The sequence below is a fragment of the Scleropages formosus genome, chromosome 1, assembly GCF_900964775.1.
Source record: "Scleropages formosus chromosome 1, fSclFor1.1, whole genome shotgun sequence".
Classification (NCBI taxonomy): Eukaryota; Metazoa; Chordata; class Actinopteri; order Osteoglossiformes; family Osteoglossidae; genus Scleropages; species Scleropages formosus.
Genome location: NC_041806.1, coordinates 35,393,791 through 35,413,140, shown reverse-complemented (window position 1 = coordinate 35,413,140; position 19,350 = coordinate 35,393,791). Strand labels below are relative to the sequence as shown.

Genomic DNA, 19,350 nt, shown 5'->3' with positions numbered 1-19,350 from the left:
CAAAAGGCATTTTGAACACTTTCATATGCAATTATGAATAAAAGGCCTTCTTTGTGTGTCTCATGTCCTGCTTTTTCAGCATGTCCTGACTCTAGTCAGGGAAGAAATGGACCTGAAATGGGCCCGGTCCGTTGATCCGCATCCTTCCGGCACATTTTACAGGATTGTGGCGCTTTTAAAAGTGGGTTGTGGCTGTTTGAATGTTTTAACGTGCCTGACAAAAGTTAATGGAGCTTCACATCAGCGCATAAATATTAATGGCGATAAAACAGTGGAATGAAGAAGGAGAGGAAATCTGTACTGGGGGAATTCACCGCTTTCTCGTGATGCTGACTTGTAAAACTTAAAAAAAAAAAAAAAAAAAAAAAAAAAAACTACTTTGAAAGCAAATAGTTCATCTGTTATTAGGAACACAACTATATATTTAAATATAGCACAGTAAAATGGTTGTATTGCAATAGCTGTGTCCAGCCAGAATAAAATCCATAACTGACAATAATCATATTTTGTCTTTGGCATATGTAACACAATGCAAAAAAAATTTTCCTTTTTATGCTTCTTGCTTGTACTCATTTTTCTTGACTTTACTTTTGAAACAAGCCAATGACATCTTGTTCAATAAAGAAGTTGACAATTTCAAGTGTGATTCTCAGTTAATGACTAAGAAATGTAACGAGAATCAAATACATGGACCATTTTCATTTAATGTTAATTTATGTCTAATGATGTAACGCGTACAGTGACATATTTATTGAATATACTTTAAAGCCATTCACTTGTACAAACTGGATATAAACAGGCCCGTAGACTTTCGAAATATAATTTCTATTGAAATTCTTTTTTCATTTGCAGTGTCATTTTATTGCAAACTTTAAACCCTTTTCCGTATGAACAGGGCACAACGGGACCTGTTCCCACGACATTTGCAGGCAGCTGACGGAGGACAGCGGGACATGCGCAGTGTGTAATGTTTGCTGCCACCTACTGGCGACTGACGCGGAAGCGGTGCCAAACATCCCGAGTTTCATTTCCTCGGTCAGGGGTCAAAGTTCAAAGGGTTCGTTGTTGCGATTGGCTCGTGAGACAATGTTTTGAATCGCGATTGGTCTGATGTTGCGCACCTGTGGTAGGCGACATAGCGCAGTCTAGGCAAGGTGAGTAAATAAACGGTTTGAAGAAACTTCCCCTTAACTTTCTCAGCGCGCTTGTTTCTATTCCGTGCGTATGGTTCGCTAGGAGGACAGTCGCCATGTTGGCAGCGCGGAGGGCTGTCGCCGCCAGGCTCGTTTTTAGGGGGGCGCCGAGCGCCGTCTCCTACGTGTCGGACCCGCCGCGGCCGCGCTCTCGCAGCCTGAGTACCGCGGCGGCGCTCCAGCAGCAGGACGTGCGGCTGCACGACAAGTGGGCCGCGTTGGCCCAGAAGCAGCTGAAAGGGAAGAACCCCCAGGAGCTGATCTGGCGCACCCCCGAGGGCATCTCCATCAAGCCCGTGTACACCCGCGATGACAGCGGCGAGGTGGCCGACGAGCTGCCGGGCGTGTTCCCCTTCACCAGGGGCCCCTACCCCACCATGTACACGTACAGGCCCTGGACCATCCGTCAGTACGCGGGCTTCAGCACCGTGGAGGAGAGCAACAAGTTCTATAAAGACAATATCAAAGGTAAACTAAAGGGCTACTAGTAGTAGTGCACTGTTCTGCTAGGGGATTGTACTGTAGAGTTTTGTACTGTAGGATTATGTGCAGTACTTACTGTAGTCTAGAGCACTGTACTGTACTACACTTTACGTTTATTTATTTAGCAGACCCTCTCCGAAGCGACTTCCAGTGAACTCTTAGTGTTATGAGCCCACACACCTAAGTTATTAACTGTGGTGACTTACACTGCTAGATACACTACTTACAATGGGTCACTCATCCATACATCAGTGGAACAAACTCTCTCTGTCACTCACACACTATAGGGGAACCTGATCAGCATGTCTTTGGAATGTGGGAGGAAACCAGAGCACTCAGCGGAAACCCACGCAGACACGGGGAGAACATGCAAACTCCACACAGATTGAACAGGGATCAAGCCCACGTCCTCTCGCACCACCTAGGCGCTGAGAGACAGCAGTGCTCCCTGCTGTGCCACAATGCTGCCCACACTACACAATAGTGTTCTGCCGTAAACTTGCACTTACACAAAATTAAAAATGAGTAAAACGTGCAATACTAATCATGTCTTTATAAAAATATGATTATATTAAAAACAGTGCTGTACAGGAGTCAGTCAATATACTGTATAAGCACACACACACACACTGTATTCGACTGCTTGTCCCAAACGGGGCCACGGCGAACTGGAGCCTAACCCGGCAACACAGGGCAAAAAGCTGGAGGCGGAAGGGGGGACACCCAGGACGGGATGCCAGTTCGACGCAAGCCACCCCAAGCAGGACTCAAACCCCAGACCCACCCCAGAGCAGGACCCGGCCAAACCTGCTGTGCTACCGTGCCCCCTCTATAAGCAGTAAAAAGAAAACCAAAACGGAACATCAGAAGAGTAGGCAATTACACAACATCAAGTGGTACTAGAGGAGGCAGAAGGAAATTATAAACTAGACAAAAACAACAGCTTAACAAGTTTGTCAGCTATAAATTGTTTCACTTTCAAATATACCAGGGACAAGTCTGAAGTGAATAATGGTCATTGTTTTGTGAAATGGAGGAGTTGTTTTGTAAAGAGACCTTCTGAACTGATACATTTTGAGCTCCCACTGCATTCCTCTTTTGTGTTTTTATGTTCATCAGATTTTCTAAAATATAATACATTTTATGTTAAATATGTGTAAGAAATTAATGAGCAACCAGTGCCTAAAAATTAATGATTTAGCCTCAACGTTTCTAACCCTTGCACTTTTTTTGTAAGCCTTTTTATTTATCAATATATAATTGCGATGGGGCCTACCCTGTGAATTTTCTGTGTTTGTTTGTTTGTTTATTTATTTATTTTTTATTTTTAAATTGTCTCTCATGGCCAGTGGACCTTGAAGGAGACTTATCACCTGATTCTTTAAATTCATATTTTTATTTTGCTTCATTAAATGTTAAGAATATCTGCCATTCTACTTTTGTTAAATTTCTAGTGTTGCATAACTGTTGATGTGTTTTTTACCCTTTACCCTTCTCACAGCTGGGCAGCAGGGCCTGTCTGTTGCATTTGACCTGCCAACACATCGTGGCTACGACTCGGACAACCCGAGGGTCCATGGCGATGTCGGCATGGCAGGGGTGGCCATCGACACAGTGGAGGACACAAAGATGCTGTTTGATGGGATTCCCTTGGAGAAGATGTCGGTATCCATGACCATGAACGGAGCTGTGATTCCCATCCTGGCTATGTTCATTGTGACTGGGGAAGAGCAGGGTGTGCCTCCAGAAAAGCTGACGGGAACCATCCAGAATGACATCCTCAAGGAGTTCATGGTCCGAAACACCTACATCTTCCCTCCTGACCCTTCCATGCACGTCATCGCTGACATATTTGCCTACACGTCTAAGGTATGCAGCGGTAGAGGTCCTCTGTGTCAGTCCGTTTTGTTTACATTACCCATAGGCTTTCTCGTTAAGTGATTCTTTCTTTCTGTGCAGCACATGCCCAAGTTTAATTCCATCTCCATCAGCGGGTACCATTTGCAAGAAGCCGGTGCAGATGCTATCCTTGAACTGGCGTACACGATTGCTAATGGGCTGGAGTATTGCCGGACTGGTGTAAAGGCTGGCCTCTCCATTGATGAGTTTGCCCCGAGGTGGGTAAATTAAACTGAGCGCAGCCTACAGGGGCACTTCTCTTAAATGTACATTTTGGGGGTGAAAAGTAACAGCAGAAAATTCCCCTGGGTCAAAATATATAACAATGTCAAAATAACATTTTATTGTCTTGAGCTTCCTTGCTGCTCTAGAACCTCACAGCTATTGAATATAAGCTCTTATGCTTCAGGTTGTCTTTCTTCTGGGGAATTGGTATGAATTTTTATATGGAAATTGCCAAGATGAGAGCTGGGCGACGACTTTGGGCAAATTTGATAAAGGAGAAGTTTCAGCCCAAGAACTCAAAGTCACTACTGCTGAGAGCTCATTGCCAGACATCGGGATGGTCTTTAACAGAACAGGTAAACGAGAAACTGCTTTCAGCTCTTGGCTGAAATAGCTGAGCCTCTGAGAAATCTTCTTAGGTATCTGTAAAAATGCAAGTGTTTCTGCTGTGCTGCCACATTTTAACCTTTGACTATGAGCTGCTATCTACAGTGAAAGACACTGTTTCCCCCCCCACGAAAATCTTTTTAAATTGCTTTTTTCCCCTCACCACTTTGCTAAAATATGTGTGTGTGTGTGTGTGTGTGTGTGTGTGTGTGTGTGTGTTTATACTGCCATCTATCGGCTCAGTGGGGAAACAGTGTTTCTCCACTGAGCCCATAGATGGCAGTAAGGAGCACACAAATAGAGGAGGACTTTTACAGGTGTAAATGCAGCTTGTTTCCACTGTATTTACAGCTTGTGTCTGGTGCCCATGTCTTATTATAGTGTTAGTAAGAAGGGACACTTTTTATGGCACAGATGATAAAGTTGAAGGTGATGAATGTTGCATCTACTGGATGGTTTGGTCAGCATCTGTGATAATTAGTTTTAAATGTAACTTATGACAGAATTAAGAGTGACTGCAGAGTTACGAGCAAAAGAAATTATGAATGCTCTTCCACCCCAGCTGGGATTTGTAAATTAAAGAACCAGTGTTTCATAAATTTAGTATTTTCATTTTTTTTTTTTTTTTTTCTTTGTGCTGGAGAATTAAAAGCGAGAGCATTTTAACCATGCTTGCTGTTTTCCAGGATCCCTACAACAATGTGATCCGCACGGTCATCGAGGCCATGGCCGCTGTGTTCGGGGGGACCCAATCCTTGCACAGCAACTCCTTTGACGAAGCTCTGGGTCTGCCCACAGTGAAGAGTGCCCGCATTGCTCGCAACACCCAGATTATCATCCAGGAGGAATCGGGCATCCCCAAGGTGGCCGACCCCTGGGGTGGCTCCTATATGATGGAGTCTCTGACCACTGAAGTGTACAACAGTGCCCTAAAGGTGAGGTCCACTGCATGGAACAGGAAGTGCATGCAGACGTTACCTGTGAAGCACTGTAATTTTAATTTAAGCAGTAATTAAAAATCAGTGATTCCTTCCTTTTACAAGTATAATGGTAATCCTTTAGTAATCATTTGGAGAATTTAGCATTCACCCATAAGAATATCCCATTAATTTTCACCAGTCCTGTCTTATGGTGTTAGCCCATAGTGGCAAGCATCTCCTTGATGAGATGGTGATTTTTCCAGTGCTTTTTCTCGGTCAGACGTGTTTTCCCTTCTGTCCTCTGCCTTAGTTTATCAACGAGATTGAAGAGATGGGCGGTATGGCTCGGGCCGTGGCCGAAGGGATCCCCAAACTCCGTATCGAGGAGTGCGCAGCCCGCAGACAGGCCCGAATTGACTCAGGTACTGTTCAGATCCACTCGTTTTAAAAGGTTTGCTATGTCATACTTGTAAATCTCATTACTGGAGAGGCTGGTATGGACTAACCTGGAAATGGTCAATGACATTGTGTTTGCAGGAGATGTGCTAAGTGCTGATGTTTGCAGCTTTGGAATAATTCATTTAATTAACACTAAACTGTATATAATGAAATTATCGTGCCCCACATACAGCTGAATGTAATATGACATTTTGAATTAGCTTCCCAGTGGCATATGACAACTTTACTAAGTGGTGTAAATAATTCGGTGGTGGCTGGTCTGCACGATAGTGGAAGACCAGGAGATGAGAGTTCAAGACCCAGGAGAAAAGTGTTAACTGCAGTTCATTGTACTGGTATCCCCCCCAAAGGTGACAACATGCATATTTAAAGAGAATTGTTGATTTTCATCCTGAGATACTGCACTGCTTTTGTTTGTGCTCTCTGTTGAATGTATGGATCTTGTCCAGATACATAAATGGGAAGCAGGTGTTGCTCTCAGAGATATGTTTCAGAAACGGTACATGATCTAATTCATCTAAAAGGAAAATGTAGCACGACATGAACGTGATAGTCTTCCACACAGAAAAGCCATGTGAAACATTTTTTTTCAAAAGGACATTTGAGTGGTTTGAAAGAACTCACGCACATGCTGGCTGAAGCTGCTTATCCTGAGCGGGGTCACGAGACGCCTGACCCAGCAACACAGGGCGTAGGCTGGAGAGGGAGGGGACACACCCAGGGCAGGACGCCAGTCTGTCACAAGGCACCCCAAGCGGGACTCGAACCCCAGACCCACCGGAGAGCAGGACCTGGCCAAGCACGCTGTGCCATGTGCCCCTCCCTTTGAAAGAACTGTATTTATTATTATGTTGTTATGGTTAATGTAGAATATCTAAGTGAAATTTTGACTTAATTAGCAGAATTGGACTGTGCTGTGTTCATACTAAATAACTTTCAAAGGCACAGGAAGGGGTACTGGGTTTGAAACTACCTCTGCCTTTAATCATATGATTTGCACAGAGTTGGATTTACATGGGTGGTTGTCCGAACAGAACAGATTCCAGTGTTTAAAAAGGTTATTCAGGCCTTTGTACTTGCATGCCATTAAATTTACCTTATGGTCTACAGCTGGGTAACTTTATTCACATCTCTGCTGTACCACATTAGCCATGTGTGACAGGGAGGCCCAAGGAATAACGCCTTGGCCAAAATTTTGTTGCTTGTGCAAAACAGCTGTTAAACTGCCCCCTGGTTGCCCAGAGACACCGTCGAGCAGTTAGGCCCTTGCAGGGCTGCGGGAGGAGTTGGGGGCAGGTGGTGCTCTGCTGAAGGGTGTCACTGGTCATCCCCTGATGAAGCCTAATGCCTTTACAGCGAAAACAAGTTGGCATCTATAGCAAGTGCATCCAAGGAGAAGGTGTGAGGGATGTGGAAGTGTGTGTTCACCTCCTTCTGAGAAGGCTTGCTTGTCAGACTTTGAGGGGGAGACCTTTATAAAAGCAAGAATGTGTTTTAAGAGCTGTTGTGTGTTTTATATTGTATTAGTAGTGCAAACACTGAGCAGAGTGTTAGTGAGGGTGCTGTGCTGAGGAACTCCGGTGGCATCTCACAAGCAGGTAGACACTAGACAGGGTAATTGTCACTATGTCTTGTGTCTGGGAGGGGCAAATGTATAACATGGCTCTCTCCTTAGAATTGTCACTGCTGTCACAAAGGAACAAAGACCAATTCCAGTGCGTGTACCATTAATTTCATCACTTAAAAATACTCTTGTAGATGCAAGCTCCCCTTATCTTCCAAAAAATCATATTAAGGATGCATGAAGACAAATAAAAGCTCATTTCCACACACACACCATATTGGATCTTGAAACATCCTTGCACAACGTGGAAGGGCTGTGCTCCCATTTTTGGACCTCTTCCTGCCACTAAGTGCCTCATAACAGAGGAGCATTTTTACGACAGGGAGCTTCTTTTGTCGCCCTGCTGCTACACCTTTTCGATAAGGGTCAGTGGGCATCATTCGCACGGTTCTGCACACATGCACGTGGACACAGGAACATGCGTGTGCTCAGTTTTATTGTGGTGGAAAGAATGTGACCTCTAGATTGTGGTGCGTCGCTGCATCTTTGCCATGGAGGGAAGAGAGAGTGCTTTTCCTTTCCTGCTTGAGCGGTCCTGTTGTGGAGTGATTGGTGGGCTACCACATGACGCCATCAGAGGAGCATGACTTCCACATGTCTATCTGGGCTGTGTGGCTCTGCCGTGTTAAAGTATAAATAAAGTGTGTCAAGGGAACGGTCTCGGTAGCCTAAAAGGAATTTCTATGCTTATTTCTTTGCCCCACAGTGGTGTTTTTTCTTCCCCCTTTTCTGTCACTTTAGGCTCAGAAGTCATTGTAGGAGTAAACAAATACCGTCTGGAGAAGGAGGAGTCTGTTGAAGTTCTGGCGATTGACAACACTTCCGTGCGCAATAAGCAAATAGAGAAGCTGAAGAAGGTTGGTGTTTTGCCGCATCTTCACTTGTTCTAAATGACCCACAAGCACGGCTGGCTTTTCTTCCTTGCATGGCCAGCGCTGAGCCGCTTCATAAAAAGGGGAATCGGTGCAGGAAAGCACTTCTGCTGCACTTGATACAATTTACTAAAGGATTGCAGTAATAGAGACATTGTACTGAAATTTCTAAAATGAAAACTTTTATTGAACAGAGGACCTGTGGATGTAAAGCGTGCGGGTACGGACGTACGGTATGTTCCGTTAGTCTACACCTAATATATCAATGGTTGTAGAAACTGTGACCTGTAGCCTGAGAGGTGTCTCCTGTGTTCCTCTTCAGTGTAAAGTTCAAGCCTTTAATGTCTGAGTGCCTTTAATAAGAATAGTTTAGTCTTTAAATTCAGTAGTTTAAAAAAAAATAGTTTAGTTTTGTATTATAAATAGTCTCCCCCCAATCTGGAATACATGATACAGATCCCTGTTACTCAGTCGTCCAGTATCCCGATTTTTCACGAATCCACGTGGTCTGGACTGCCATGTATATGGTCTACTCTATCTGGTCCGCACCTGTAATGCTCAATTTGACGCAATAAAAATGTTTGTGAGAGACACTGCATTGACTGACACCCACACTTTGTTTTCATCTTACTCAAGCAATTCCACATACACTTTTATGGTAAGCTTGCCTTATTAAATCAGTTAAAAAAGCATATATTTATATTAAGTGCTTCATGAATGAATTTTCCACGGATATCTCGGTGTTGCCCTATAGACCCAAAGTGTCTGCTCCGTGGGGGTCGTGATACCATCCTCATGATCAGCAGTTAGGGGGCCAAGAAGGAAAAAATAGCAGCTGTAATAAAATAAAGCTTTAACGAATTTCTATATTTGTGTATATTTTAAACTAGAAGGGAAAAAAAAAATGATGAAATGAAATTAAACATTAAATTAACATTAAAATTATTCCAAATAAAAACTGCTCAGTGTAGAGTGTAAGGAAGCTTTTTATATACAGTCCCAGGTTTGCTACTACAGCTGTGTGTCCCGTTCAAAAAGGCACCCAGACATGCATACGATTGGAAAATGCTCACTGGACATAGTTGGCAGTTCAGAAATGTTTTGTGGAGGCGATGAAACACAAAAATGGACACTTCTGAATAATATTTTCTGGGAGCAAACTGAAAATATAAAACTACATAAAATTGTTGTTATAGGGTTTTTTTTTTCCCTCCCTATGATTAGCCATTTTAAAGGGATTTTGGGATAAACTTGGGATGGAACAAACTGTAGTTTTCTCCCATAAATAAATAATGGAATAAGTAATATAATTTTCCAGTTTCTGACATTTGGTCAGGTTTTTTTTTTTTTCTCTCTCCTCTTTTCTTTCCAAGAATCAGTTTGACTGGTTAATGGGGACAAAGTATAAATGTTTCCAGTAATTTAAGTAAACTCTTGAGTCTTGTCAGTCATTTTCATGCAAATAACCTCAAGTCATGGATGTAAAATGATTCAGTTTTGAGCAACGTACAGTGCAATGTATGTAACTCCTAAGGGGCCACGAAGAAATTTTTAATCCGTTGTATGGATACTACTTAAGGATGCTTTAAAAGTTCTGAAAACACTGTCTGCTGGAAGCTTTAAAGGTAGTGTATTGTTATAAAAAGAAAAATGGTTTACTATTTGACAAGGTGTTTTATCACAATGAATAATTCAAATTCAGTAAGAATGTAAACATTTCATAGCCATGCTAAGAGCTTTGTAGACTAAAGTGCTAATTATTAAAAAGTAATTGTGGGGAAAAAAATCAATAATATGCTTGTAGTTGAATATAAAGGAAGGGCTGCACAGTGGTACAGAGGTACTGTTGGTGCATCTTTGCTCCTGGATGTTACGTTTGGGTGCGAGTTGGAATCTGCCACCTTCTATGTCAAATCTCCATGTTTTTCCTGTGTTTGTGGTGTTTTCTTTTGGTTTCTTCCCTCAGTCCAAAGTTGAAGGCCTGGTTATACCTTGCTTCACATCCCAAGCTTCCAGGATAGGCTCCAGACCACCATGAACCAACATTAGACAAGAGGTTATTAATAATGGATGGATAGATGGATGGGTAGAATACAACAGAAGTAACTCTTCCTACAAGTATGATTTTTATTGGGGACCAGGGAAAAAGATACTTCATTCATTCTCTTTATGGCACATATAAAGGTATTTTCAAGCTGTGATAGTTGCTGCATTGCTCTTTAAAGGTTCTTTAAAGCTAATCTTTGTGCTTTTTTTTAATTTTTTTTTTTTTTGTTGCTCTCCCTAGCAACGTACCTTTAATGATGGACTTGTGTAAAATTTCATCTGAGTAGGTCAGGAAGTACACAGTCACGTGAAGACATTTGTATGTCTCAGAAGATTCGTTGCTGATGGGCTATACTGAAACGATCATCATTTCTGCCTTCTTGGAAGGTCACTTAACATTAACATCTACATGACTAAACTTGGCAATCAGCTCAGTTTTACATTTTATAAACTGATACAGGTTCTGTCACTACTTTCTCTTTATTTGCCTCGCGATTAAAAATCCAGACCTTTAAATGTGGTGTTAAATTCATATTTATGTGGATGGCTTGTCTTGAAAGTGCAGTTGTGCGTTAAATATTTTGCACTAGAGAATCCATCTGTCCATTTTCATTAAACACTTGTCCTGGTAAAGGTTACAGAAGTCCTGAGCCTAGCCTGGAATCACTTGGCACAAGACTGGGGGGGGGTACGCTCTGGATGGGACACTAGTCTATCACAGGGTAGTCGCACATGCACGCACTCGCTCACCCATTCACACACTACGGGCAATTTCATGTCACCAGTCCACCTGAAACATGTGTCTGGACGGTGGGAGGAAACCAGAGCTCCCAGAGAAAACTTTCTGACATGGGAGAACATGCGAATTCCACACAGAATGAGCTGGATTCAATCTGATGCCCAAACAGCCCAGGTGCTGACAGGTGGCAGCACTATTCGCTCTGCCAACATGCTGCCCTTGAAATAGGGCAGTTCTGTATATTTATTTATATGAAATTAAATGTCTTTTAACAAAGGCTGTTGCCTTTGTGACAATTCAATGATATTGTACTTTGTGAAATTATTTACTGGAACTGTATCAGCCTGTGCAAAAATGTAGTGTGTAGTTGCTGGTCTGAATAGACAGATGTATAGTTTTAAATTGTCTTTATGCTCATATAGCTTCTTTCATTCAAAGCAACTTCAAAAAGCTTCTGCTTTGTTATCCGGTTTACATAGCTGGATATGTATTGAAAATGTACAGTATATCGTAATCGTATATTGTAAATGGAAGTACAGCTGTTCCTTTCACAGGTGTTCAGTTGGTACAGCTTTAAAGTTCACTTCCGCAAGAACCTGCTGCCTACGCAGTCTTCACTTTCCAAAAAAATTCATCAGTTGTTGCTGTTGCTCTTTTGCCTATTGTTGCACTCTGATGTAGATTGGTGTCTGTGTGTGCAGGTGCGGGAAAGCCGTGACAATGAAGCTGTGAAGCGGTGTCTCGGAGCTATTGAGGAGTGCGCCCGCACCGGCAGCGGTAACCTCCTGGCACTGGCGGTGGATGCAGCTCGTGCAAGGTGAGCGCAGAACTGCATCAGAATGCCTTCACCTTTCAGATTTCCTCTATGAGTACAGTCTTTTTATCTTAGTCTTACTCTCCTTGTGTTTGATATGCAAGAAAAAAAACTACGACACTTTCCCCCCCCCCTCTTAAGTTGATTTTGATATTATAGCAGCTATCAGTAAATAAATGTAATGTAATGCTATATTGCCCTATAGGACATCTGGAATGACAAGTGTTCTGTAGTCATGGGATAGTAGAAAAGCGTTTCCTTGTCATAGGTGCTCGGTTGGGGAGATTACGGATGCAATGAAAAGTGTCTTTGGTGAACACAAGGCCAGCACGCGAATGGTGAGTGGGGCGTACAGAAGTGAATTTGGAGAGCACCAAGAAATTGCCACTGTCCACAATCGGTAAGAAGGAAAAATATCGCTTTCACCCCATTAGTGTATGTTATAGATTGTCAGTTACATTTTATTACAGTAATTTTTTAAACACAGCTTTTCAAGTGATATCTGAAACTGACATGAAAAGAAGTAATTTTTCAAGTGAACACTCGTGCTTTGGAAGAATTGTATGTATAGACCTCTTTGATTAGGAAGACGTTACCCTCTTTCAGAATAAACTTATCCACCTTTTCCTTTCACCAAAAATGAATGTTTCCATATTGAGATAGAAGGTGCTTCGTTGTATTTTTCTTTATGCCTGTGTTCCCTAGTCCACTTGAGTTTTTACACTGGTATTAGTAGCACACTTTTCTGTTGGTTACATTCCGTTTCATTCTATGTTTAAAGAAATATATAATACCCAGGGAAGTGAAGCTATCTACTAAACAAGCACTCATTTCTTCATATTTTCTAGGGTTCTGCACTTTAAGAAACACGAGGGCCGTAATCCTCGTCTCCTGGTTGCGAAAATGGGACAAGATGGCCACGACAGAGGTGCCAAGGTCATTGCAACAGGCTTTGCAGACTTGGGGTTTGATGTTGACATTGGGCCACTTTTCCAGGTATGTTTCTTCTTTTTGAACCTGATGTAGAGGTGAGGGCTACTGTGGTAAAACAGTGGCCAACGTACATCAAGTCAAGTGGGTTTTTTTTTTGTCATTCCTCTATATAGCTTGTATACAGTGGAACAGAATGTTTATAATAATGCTTTCCTTTTCCTTTACCAACTTACAGACATTTGCCTGCTAGGTAATATTTTGAATTCTTGGTAGAAAATGTCAACATGTGATTGAACTGCTATGAAGGTCACTAGATACTTTTGGAAGTAGAGCAAGCTGTTTTACATTGGTTTGTAGAAGCTGTTTTGAGGTATTGTGTCCCGCTACATCCAGCATATTCCGGTTGATGGAGGCTCTGCACCTGGACCCAATTTGTTGCGTGTGTTCATCGCACAAATGTTCAGTGGGCCAGATTCCTTAGCCCACAGCCAGTGGCATAAGTTACATTGCTTCTCTAAGAGAAAGGCACTGAATCATGACCGGAATAAATTTGAGTTGGTGCTTTGTCTTTTCTTTTTTATTTTTTGAGGTTTAGTTGATGTATGAGCAATACATATATTCTAATTTATCCCTACAAAAACCAGCGAGGAATATTTGTTAAATGTTCTTTGTGTAATTTAAATCAGACTTGTAATAAGCATTACTCATTGATGGTTTGCTGGATCAGGTTTCGGTCATTGTGGCTTTTTCTGTTAAAGGTACTTAAAAGCTGGGATTCATTATAGTCTTATGAAATCTTTGTGAAGATAGGATTATTGAAACTTTCTGTGCATGACCTGCCACTTCAAAATGCCAACTTTCATTAGGCGGGTATTTCTTAAGCATTATCCAAATGATACTAATCCCACATTCTTAGTCACAAGTGAGACATTCTGATCTGTTTTGCCCTTTAATAATAATGTGTTGTTTTAGGGTTTGTATTTGGTTTTGGATGTTTAAGAAGAAAGTTAATATTGATCCTTTTTAATTGCACCTCCTTGAGAGTTAGTACAGTTCTGTTTAAAAAAAATGATTGTCTTAGTCTTTTTTTTTTTTTTTTTTTCTCCTTGAAGATCAATGAAAACAAATACTATACACAAGCAAATAATGCACTTTTTTTAATGAATGGACTTCAAGTGTCCCTTAAATAACTATAGTAACAAATGGATATTGAATGTTAACTGTGCAAACTTCCCTCTGGTGAAGTTTATCAAAAGGTTTACCGCAGAATGGCTCTCATATCTAAAGCATGCCAGAAACAATAAAATCAGTAAATTCACCTAGATGCTATCAGATCTCCTGATCTTTCTGACCTTTGAGTGTAATTCATGAAGCTGTTCTGAAAACATGATCGTTGTCATTTCCATCATGGCCAAGACGGGGAAAGGAATTGAGTTCAAACAGAGGTGGCACTGAGCTCATGCTGTAGTGCCACTAGGCTGAAGAGGTGTTCGACAGCAGACTAGGCCAGAAGAGTGATGTGCCACTGTGCATCCTTCTCCAACAGACCCCCCTCGAGGTGGCCCAGCAGGCAGTAGACGCCGATGTGCACTGTGTGGGCATCAGCACTCTCGCAGCTGGCCACAAGACCCTCGTTCCTGAGTTAATCCAGGAGCTGAAGAACCTGAACCGTCCCGACATCCTTGTCATCTGCGGAGGAGTCATCCCACCCCAGGTGCCCCCCCCGAGCTAGGGCTCCTGCTGCAGTTCACTCTTAAATAGCTAAGTGATAGGGCTGTTAATAGAATAATGTGCATAATCCTAATATAAGTAAATGCATATGATTACTTTGACAAAAAAAGATACATTAACTCATCTTTTCAGCCTTACAAGTAACAATGAAATAGTTTGTTACAATAAGTAACATTATTTTGGCTAAAAAGTACAGCAAGTATTAAATTAAGGTGTTCAGTTTAACAGAATTTGATAAATTTGGTCAACCATTAAATCCCATGCAGTGCCTGGGTGGTGCGAGAAAATGTGGGTTTGACTCTCCTGGGTATCCTCCAGGTGCTCTGGTTTCCTCCCACAGTATGAAGACATGCAGTTCAAGTGATTTGGCGTTGCCAGATTTACATTTATTTATTTAAGCAGATGCTTTTCTCCAAAGCGACTTCCAATGAACTCTGTGTAGTGTTATCAGCCCACACACTTTATTCACCAAGGTGATTTACCCTGCTAGATACACTACTTACAATGGGTCACTCATCCATACATCAGTGGAACACACTCTCTCCGTGACACTCACACACTATGGGGAAACCTGAATAGCATGTCTTTGGACTGTGGGAGGAAACCCACGCAGACACGGGGAGAACAGGCAAACTCCACACAGACTGAGTGGAGATCGAACCCACGTCCTCTAGCACCACCCAGACACTGTGAAACAGCAGCACTACTTGCTGTGCAACCATGTTCTGTGTTAATGCTCGAGAATACTGTCTATGAGCTCCTGTATGCAAATTCAGGCACAACTAAATACATTTTAAACACACTTAACCTGCGTTGTTTGGGAATAACAGTTTACCCATGTGTACAGTAAGTGCACCACAGTAGGAAGGGAGCACAGAAGCATCTCATGCTTGAACTCTGCAAAGTGAACATGGATGGAACTCTCATAAGACCTTGAGAGGTTAAAGGCAGGCAGGTTAGCTAGAGGTGTTTGCCGTTTGGAAAACAGGAAAGGCAGGTGGTCTTGTGCTGCAGAATGTCTCTAAACTATGGACGATCCCAATTCAGCACTTCTCTAACCCTCCTCAGGAGTACTTTTGATGCTAGGTTGTGGGTGTGATGTTTTTAACCCAACAGTAGAAAGTGCATTATGCACATCCATCCATCCATCCAAAAGCTCTCAACATTGTACTTTAGAATAGAAAAAACAGTTTTTGTATACTTGATTTGATGTGTGCACAATGGGACTTGAAGTTAATGTTTTATGTCTTCTTAGAACTGGTTACTTGTTTGTGGGTTTATCTTACCCTTCAATCCCTACTCCCCAGTCCTCAGTAATTTCTATAAAAACGCAATGTAAACTGTAAACCACTTCATTTGTTCTTCATTAATTTTAAAAGTTTGGAGACCAGGAAATGAGTACAATATTTGCTACTGTATTTAAAATCAGAGGCAGTATGAGGAAAGAGTCTTTCCAATGATGCCAGTAGACTGTCAGTTAGTTTGCAGTTGATTCTTTCCTGTTTAATGGTAAAATCCAAGTATGCATAAAACACTTGCATGTTGTATTATCTGTATATGTTGCCATCAATATTGTCTCTGTATTCCACGAAGTAATGATAAATGTAATAACACCCCCCCCCCCCCTCCCCCCCCAGGACTACGAGTTTCTGTATGAAAAGGGAGTTTGTAGCATCTTCGGTCCAGGAACAAGAATTCCTCAAGCAGCCATCGAGGTCATTGACAGCATTGAGAAAAGTCTAGAGAAGAACCGACATGCTATGTAATCATCTAAGAAAGGGTGGCAATAGAGAGAGTGCATGAAAAGTCTTCAGTTTGAACTCTTTATAGACTTTGTCTGTGACCAGCTAGGGATATGAATTTCTGGTGTATTGTAATTAGGCCGCGGGGGTGCGGTGGCGCAGTGGGTTGGACCACAGTCCTGCTCTCCGGTGGGTCTGGGGTTCGAGTCCCGCTTGGGGTGCCTTGCGATGGACTGGTGTCCTGTCCTGGGTGTGTCCCCTCCCCCTCTGGCCTTACGCCCTGTGTTACCGGGTAGGCTCCGGTTCCCCGTGACCCTGTATGGGACAAGCGGTTATGAAAATGTGTGTGTGTGTGTGTGTAATTAGGCCTTTTTAAGTTCCACAACTCTTGATCCTTACCTCTCTGTGAAAAGGAATTCGCTTATTGAGCAAATTTTTTCACAACACGAAAGTTCCTTTCCTCTCATTCACTTTCCAAATAATAAAATGTTGTCATTAAAAAATGTTCTGAATGTTTTGTCACCTTTTTGGTTTCCTTATTGACAAAATTGTCTCATGAGTATTTCAGAGAATGTAATACTGTATAGTATCAGATTCTTTATTTCTGAAAACATATTTTATGATTGTTGCTAATTTCATTATTTACATTGTTTATGAAAATTTATATTCAGTGTAATGTGTCTTTGAAGTAGAATCTGTCTGAAATGTTTCATGGTCAAATAAGTCATGTTACTGAAACACTTAAATGATATGACTTTACAAATGTAACTGGGTATAGTGAGCTGTGTATCTGCCTGGGTACTACAGGTTTGCGATGTGTGTCTGCTCAACAAACAGTTGAGACCCTGACTAATCTAGTCTCTCACTTATATATTGATGGTAAAATGTCAGTGTGTAGACCACTTACTAACAGTAAAAAGATGCTGGAGAATCAGACTGTGTTCCCTCTCTGTCCCTTAACTGAACTGCTACACTTAAGATTCTTAGGAGACAAGACTTCCTCCATATTATAATTTTTTTTATTCTGTAGTTGATTAAAGCAAAATTTTGATTACTGTACTATTATAGTATTTAAATATTTTCAGATATGACAAGTAGTTCATTTATAATATACTGAGGTAATCACCAAGGTTTCTGTTGAGTTTAATTTCATGGAGGCCAAATTCAATTGTCCACCAAAAACTGAAGAGACAAAATCACCACAGAAGCTTACTGCTAAGCTGCCTTTGAAAGGCTTTCAGAGGATAATCAATACCCTTAATATTTGACTTATGTATGATGAAATGATTTAATAATGTATTTACCATTTCTTGTGCATTCATAATGGTGGCTTTATTCTGCTTAAAAAACTAGTGAAAGAATCTTTTATACTGGAAGATCAACCTAAAAACGTATGAATTCATGACAAGATAAATTGTTGACTGTTTGATTAAATTCCCTAGATTTCAATATTATTTGCCAATGAGGACATTTTGCAAATGCTTTCTGGTATTGGCTTCAATTTCTGATAGCTATGTGATGTCACACTTCATCCATTTCCTTTTTTTATTATTTATGCCTGACACAATGGGAAGAAAAGTGCAACATGTTACTGGATTGTTGCAGCCTGAAGTACAGGGATTTGTTTTAGTGCCAGTATTTTTCTAGCCATAAAAATTGTTATTGGAAAGAGCCTATGAATTTTAAATGTTAGAAGAAGAAAGAAACTGATATTTTGGCTTTAATGAAAAATGACCTGAGTTCTGTTTGCAGAAGCCAATACTGATACTTTTTCGACTGCCCTTTCATTTTAATACTTCAACCACATGGAATGTCTTGATTATCATTCCCCTGTAAAACACTTTTTGTAATGGAAAATACAAATAGAAAAACCTGACATTTGGTGGCTTATCTAGTTTTTATATGGTCACAGTGCTGCAGTAAGTAATGCTCATGGTCTGTGCCTGAACTGTGCATTTGCTTGAGTCTGGATCGGTGTGTGGAGTTTGCATATTCTCCCCGAGTTCACATTCTTCATTCAACAGTATAAAGACATGTGGAGGAAGGCAATGGTGAACCACTTCTGTACCTTCCCCTACCATGAACATCACATGAGTGAACACCACCAGTCACTACGACTGTTACCGTACCCTTTACCCAGTTTCTATACATCTCTTTATGTATAGCATCTGGTTGATGATGAAGTACCACAGTTATAAGTAAAGTGACTCCACAATGATCTGTTTTCCACTTTTGTCCTTAGGGTTGAAAAGTGTGTCCATTGTTGCTTTGACTGAGTCCATCCATATGCTGGTCATCCTCTTGACTACAACTTATGCAGTCGTCATCATCTTTCCAAGGAAATCAATCTTCACATGACATTTCTTCACATGTGTGCTTTCTTTGTGCTTCCAAGTCAGATTCCTGGTGAGATTAGAATGAAGATTCGTCTGTTAATTGTCCTGCGAGTCCGTGGTATCCTTAAATGCACCACAGTTCAGAGCAGTGGAGGTTTCCTGTCCTATTTCTCCAGAGTCCAGATTTCACATATAAGCAGTGTTACTAAAACATCTTTGCTTGAAAAATGAAAATCATCATTATTTGTCGATACAGTGACACTTTTGAGGACCTCTTCCAGGTCTTCCCTTGCAGTTCTAGCATGGTCTTCAGCATATCGCTTCAGGGCATCTGGTGGAATGTAAATATCTGCGAATCTGCATATCTGGCTTCTTAAAAATTCATTTGTCTGTGCAGTGTTGAAAGTAGCCCCATTTACATTTTTTTCTGGTTTTTCGTTTGCAACTGCTTGCAAGACAATCTTAAGCTACAAGTGATACTGCTCATTGGATTTGTGCTTTGAAAACTGAGTCAACATACATTGAATTATACATTTTCCTTCGAAAGAGTACCAAAGCCATTGAATGAGCAGTACTTTTAAATATGTATTTGTGAACGCATCCACCTGGTGTAAAATGAGTACTCCTAAGACATAGATAAGGTATTTCTGTGGTATGATTTATGATTTTCTTCTCATCAATTTTTACAGCACCAACACAAGCAAAAAAATACTGCTGTGGTCTTAGTCGAAATGAAAACCACCTGAACAAAACATTTACAAAGCACTGGAGAAACACAGCCCTCTGCAACCAGTTTAAATCTGAATACTTTTCAATGTTTTTGGTAAAATATCCCACTGAGTTATTAATAATGATATACAAACCATTTTCTGACACTGGCTCATATATAAGAACAACAGTTTTTCATGGTTCGTTAGCAGAATTGAGGAAAAACACACAATCTATCT

General features: G+C 41.2%; 1 protein-coding gene across 2 annotated transcripts; it reads left to right on the top strand.

Moving 5' to 3' along the window:
• Positions 1–1,105: 1,105 nt before the first annotated feature.
• Positions 1,106–17,943, top strand: mmut (methylmalonyl CoA mutase). Of its 2 annotated transcripts, XR_003797858.1 has the most exons (13): positions 1,106–1,661; positions 3,178–3,545; positions 3,636–3,793; positions 3,985–4,156; positions 4,874–5,122; positions 5,418–5,529; positions 7,932–8,047; positions 11,549–11,664; positions 11,930–12,061; positions 12,510–12,657; positions 14,141–14,308; positions 15,963–16,206; positions 16,434–17,943. XR_003797858.1 is itself a non-coding variant. In XM_029253985.1 (12 exons), the coding sequence occupies exons 1-12, from the start codon at positions 1,250–1,252 to the stop codon at positions 16,089–16,091; spliced, it is 2,280 nt and encodes a 759-aa protein (XP_029109818.1). In that variant the 5' UTR covers positions 1,106–1,249; the 3' UTR covers positions 16,092–16,273. The 2 variants fall into 2 exon arrangements, 1 of the variants encoding a protein (XP_029109818.1); XM_029253985.1 differs by lacking the exon at positions 16,434–17,943 and having other exon boundaries at positions 15,963–16,273.
• Positions 17,944–19,350: the final 1,407 nt, after the last annotated feature.

Coding starts and splice junctions, on each gene's coding strand:
- mmut (XM_029253985.1), top strand. CDS start 1,250: ATGTTGGCAGCGCGGAGGGCTGTCGCCGCCAGGCTCGTTTTTAGGGGG. Junction 1,662..3,177: donor CTATAAAGACAATATCAAAG/GTAAACTAAAGG, acceptor CCCTTCTCACAG/CTGGGCAGCAGGGCCTGTCT. Junction 12,062..12,509: donor ATTGCCACTGTCCACAATCG/GTAAGAAGGAAA, acceptor CATATTTTCTAG/GGTTCTGCACTTTAAGAAAC.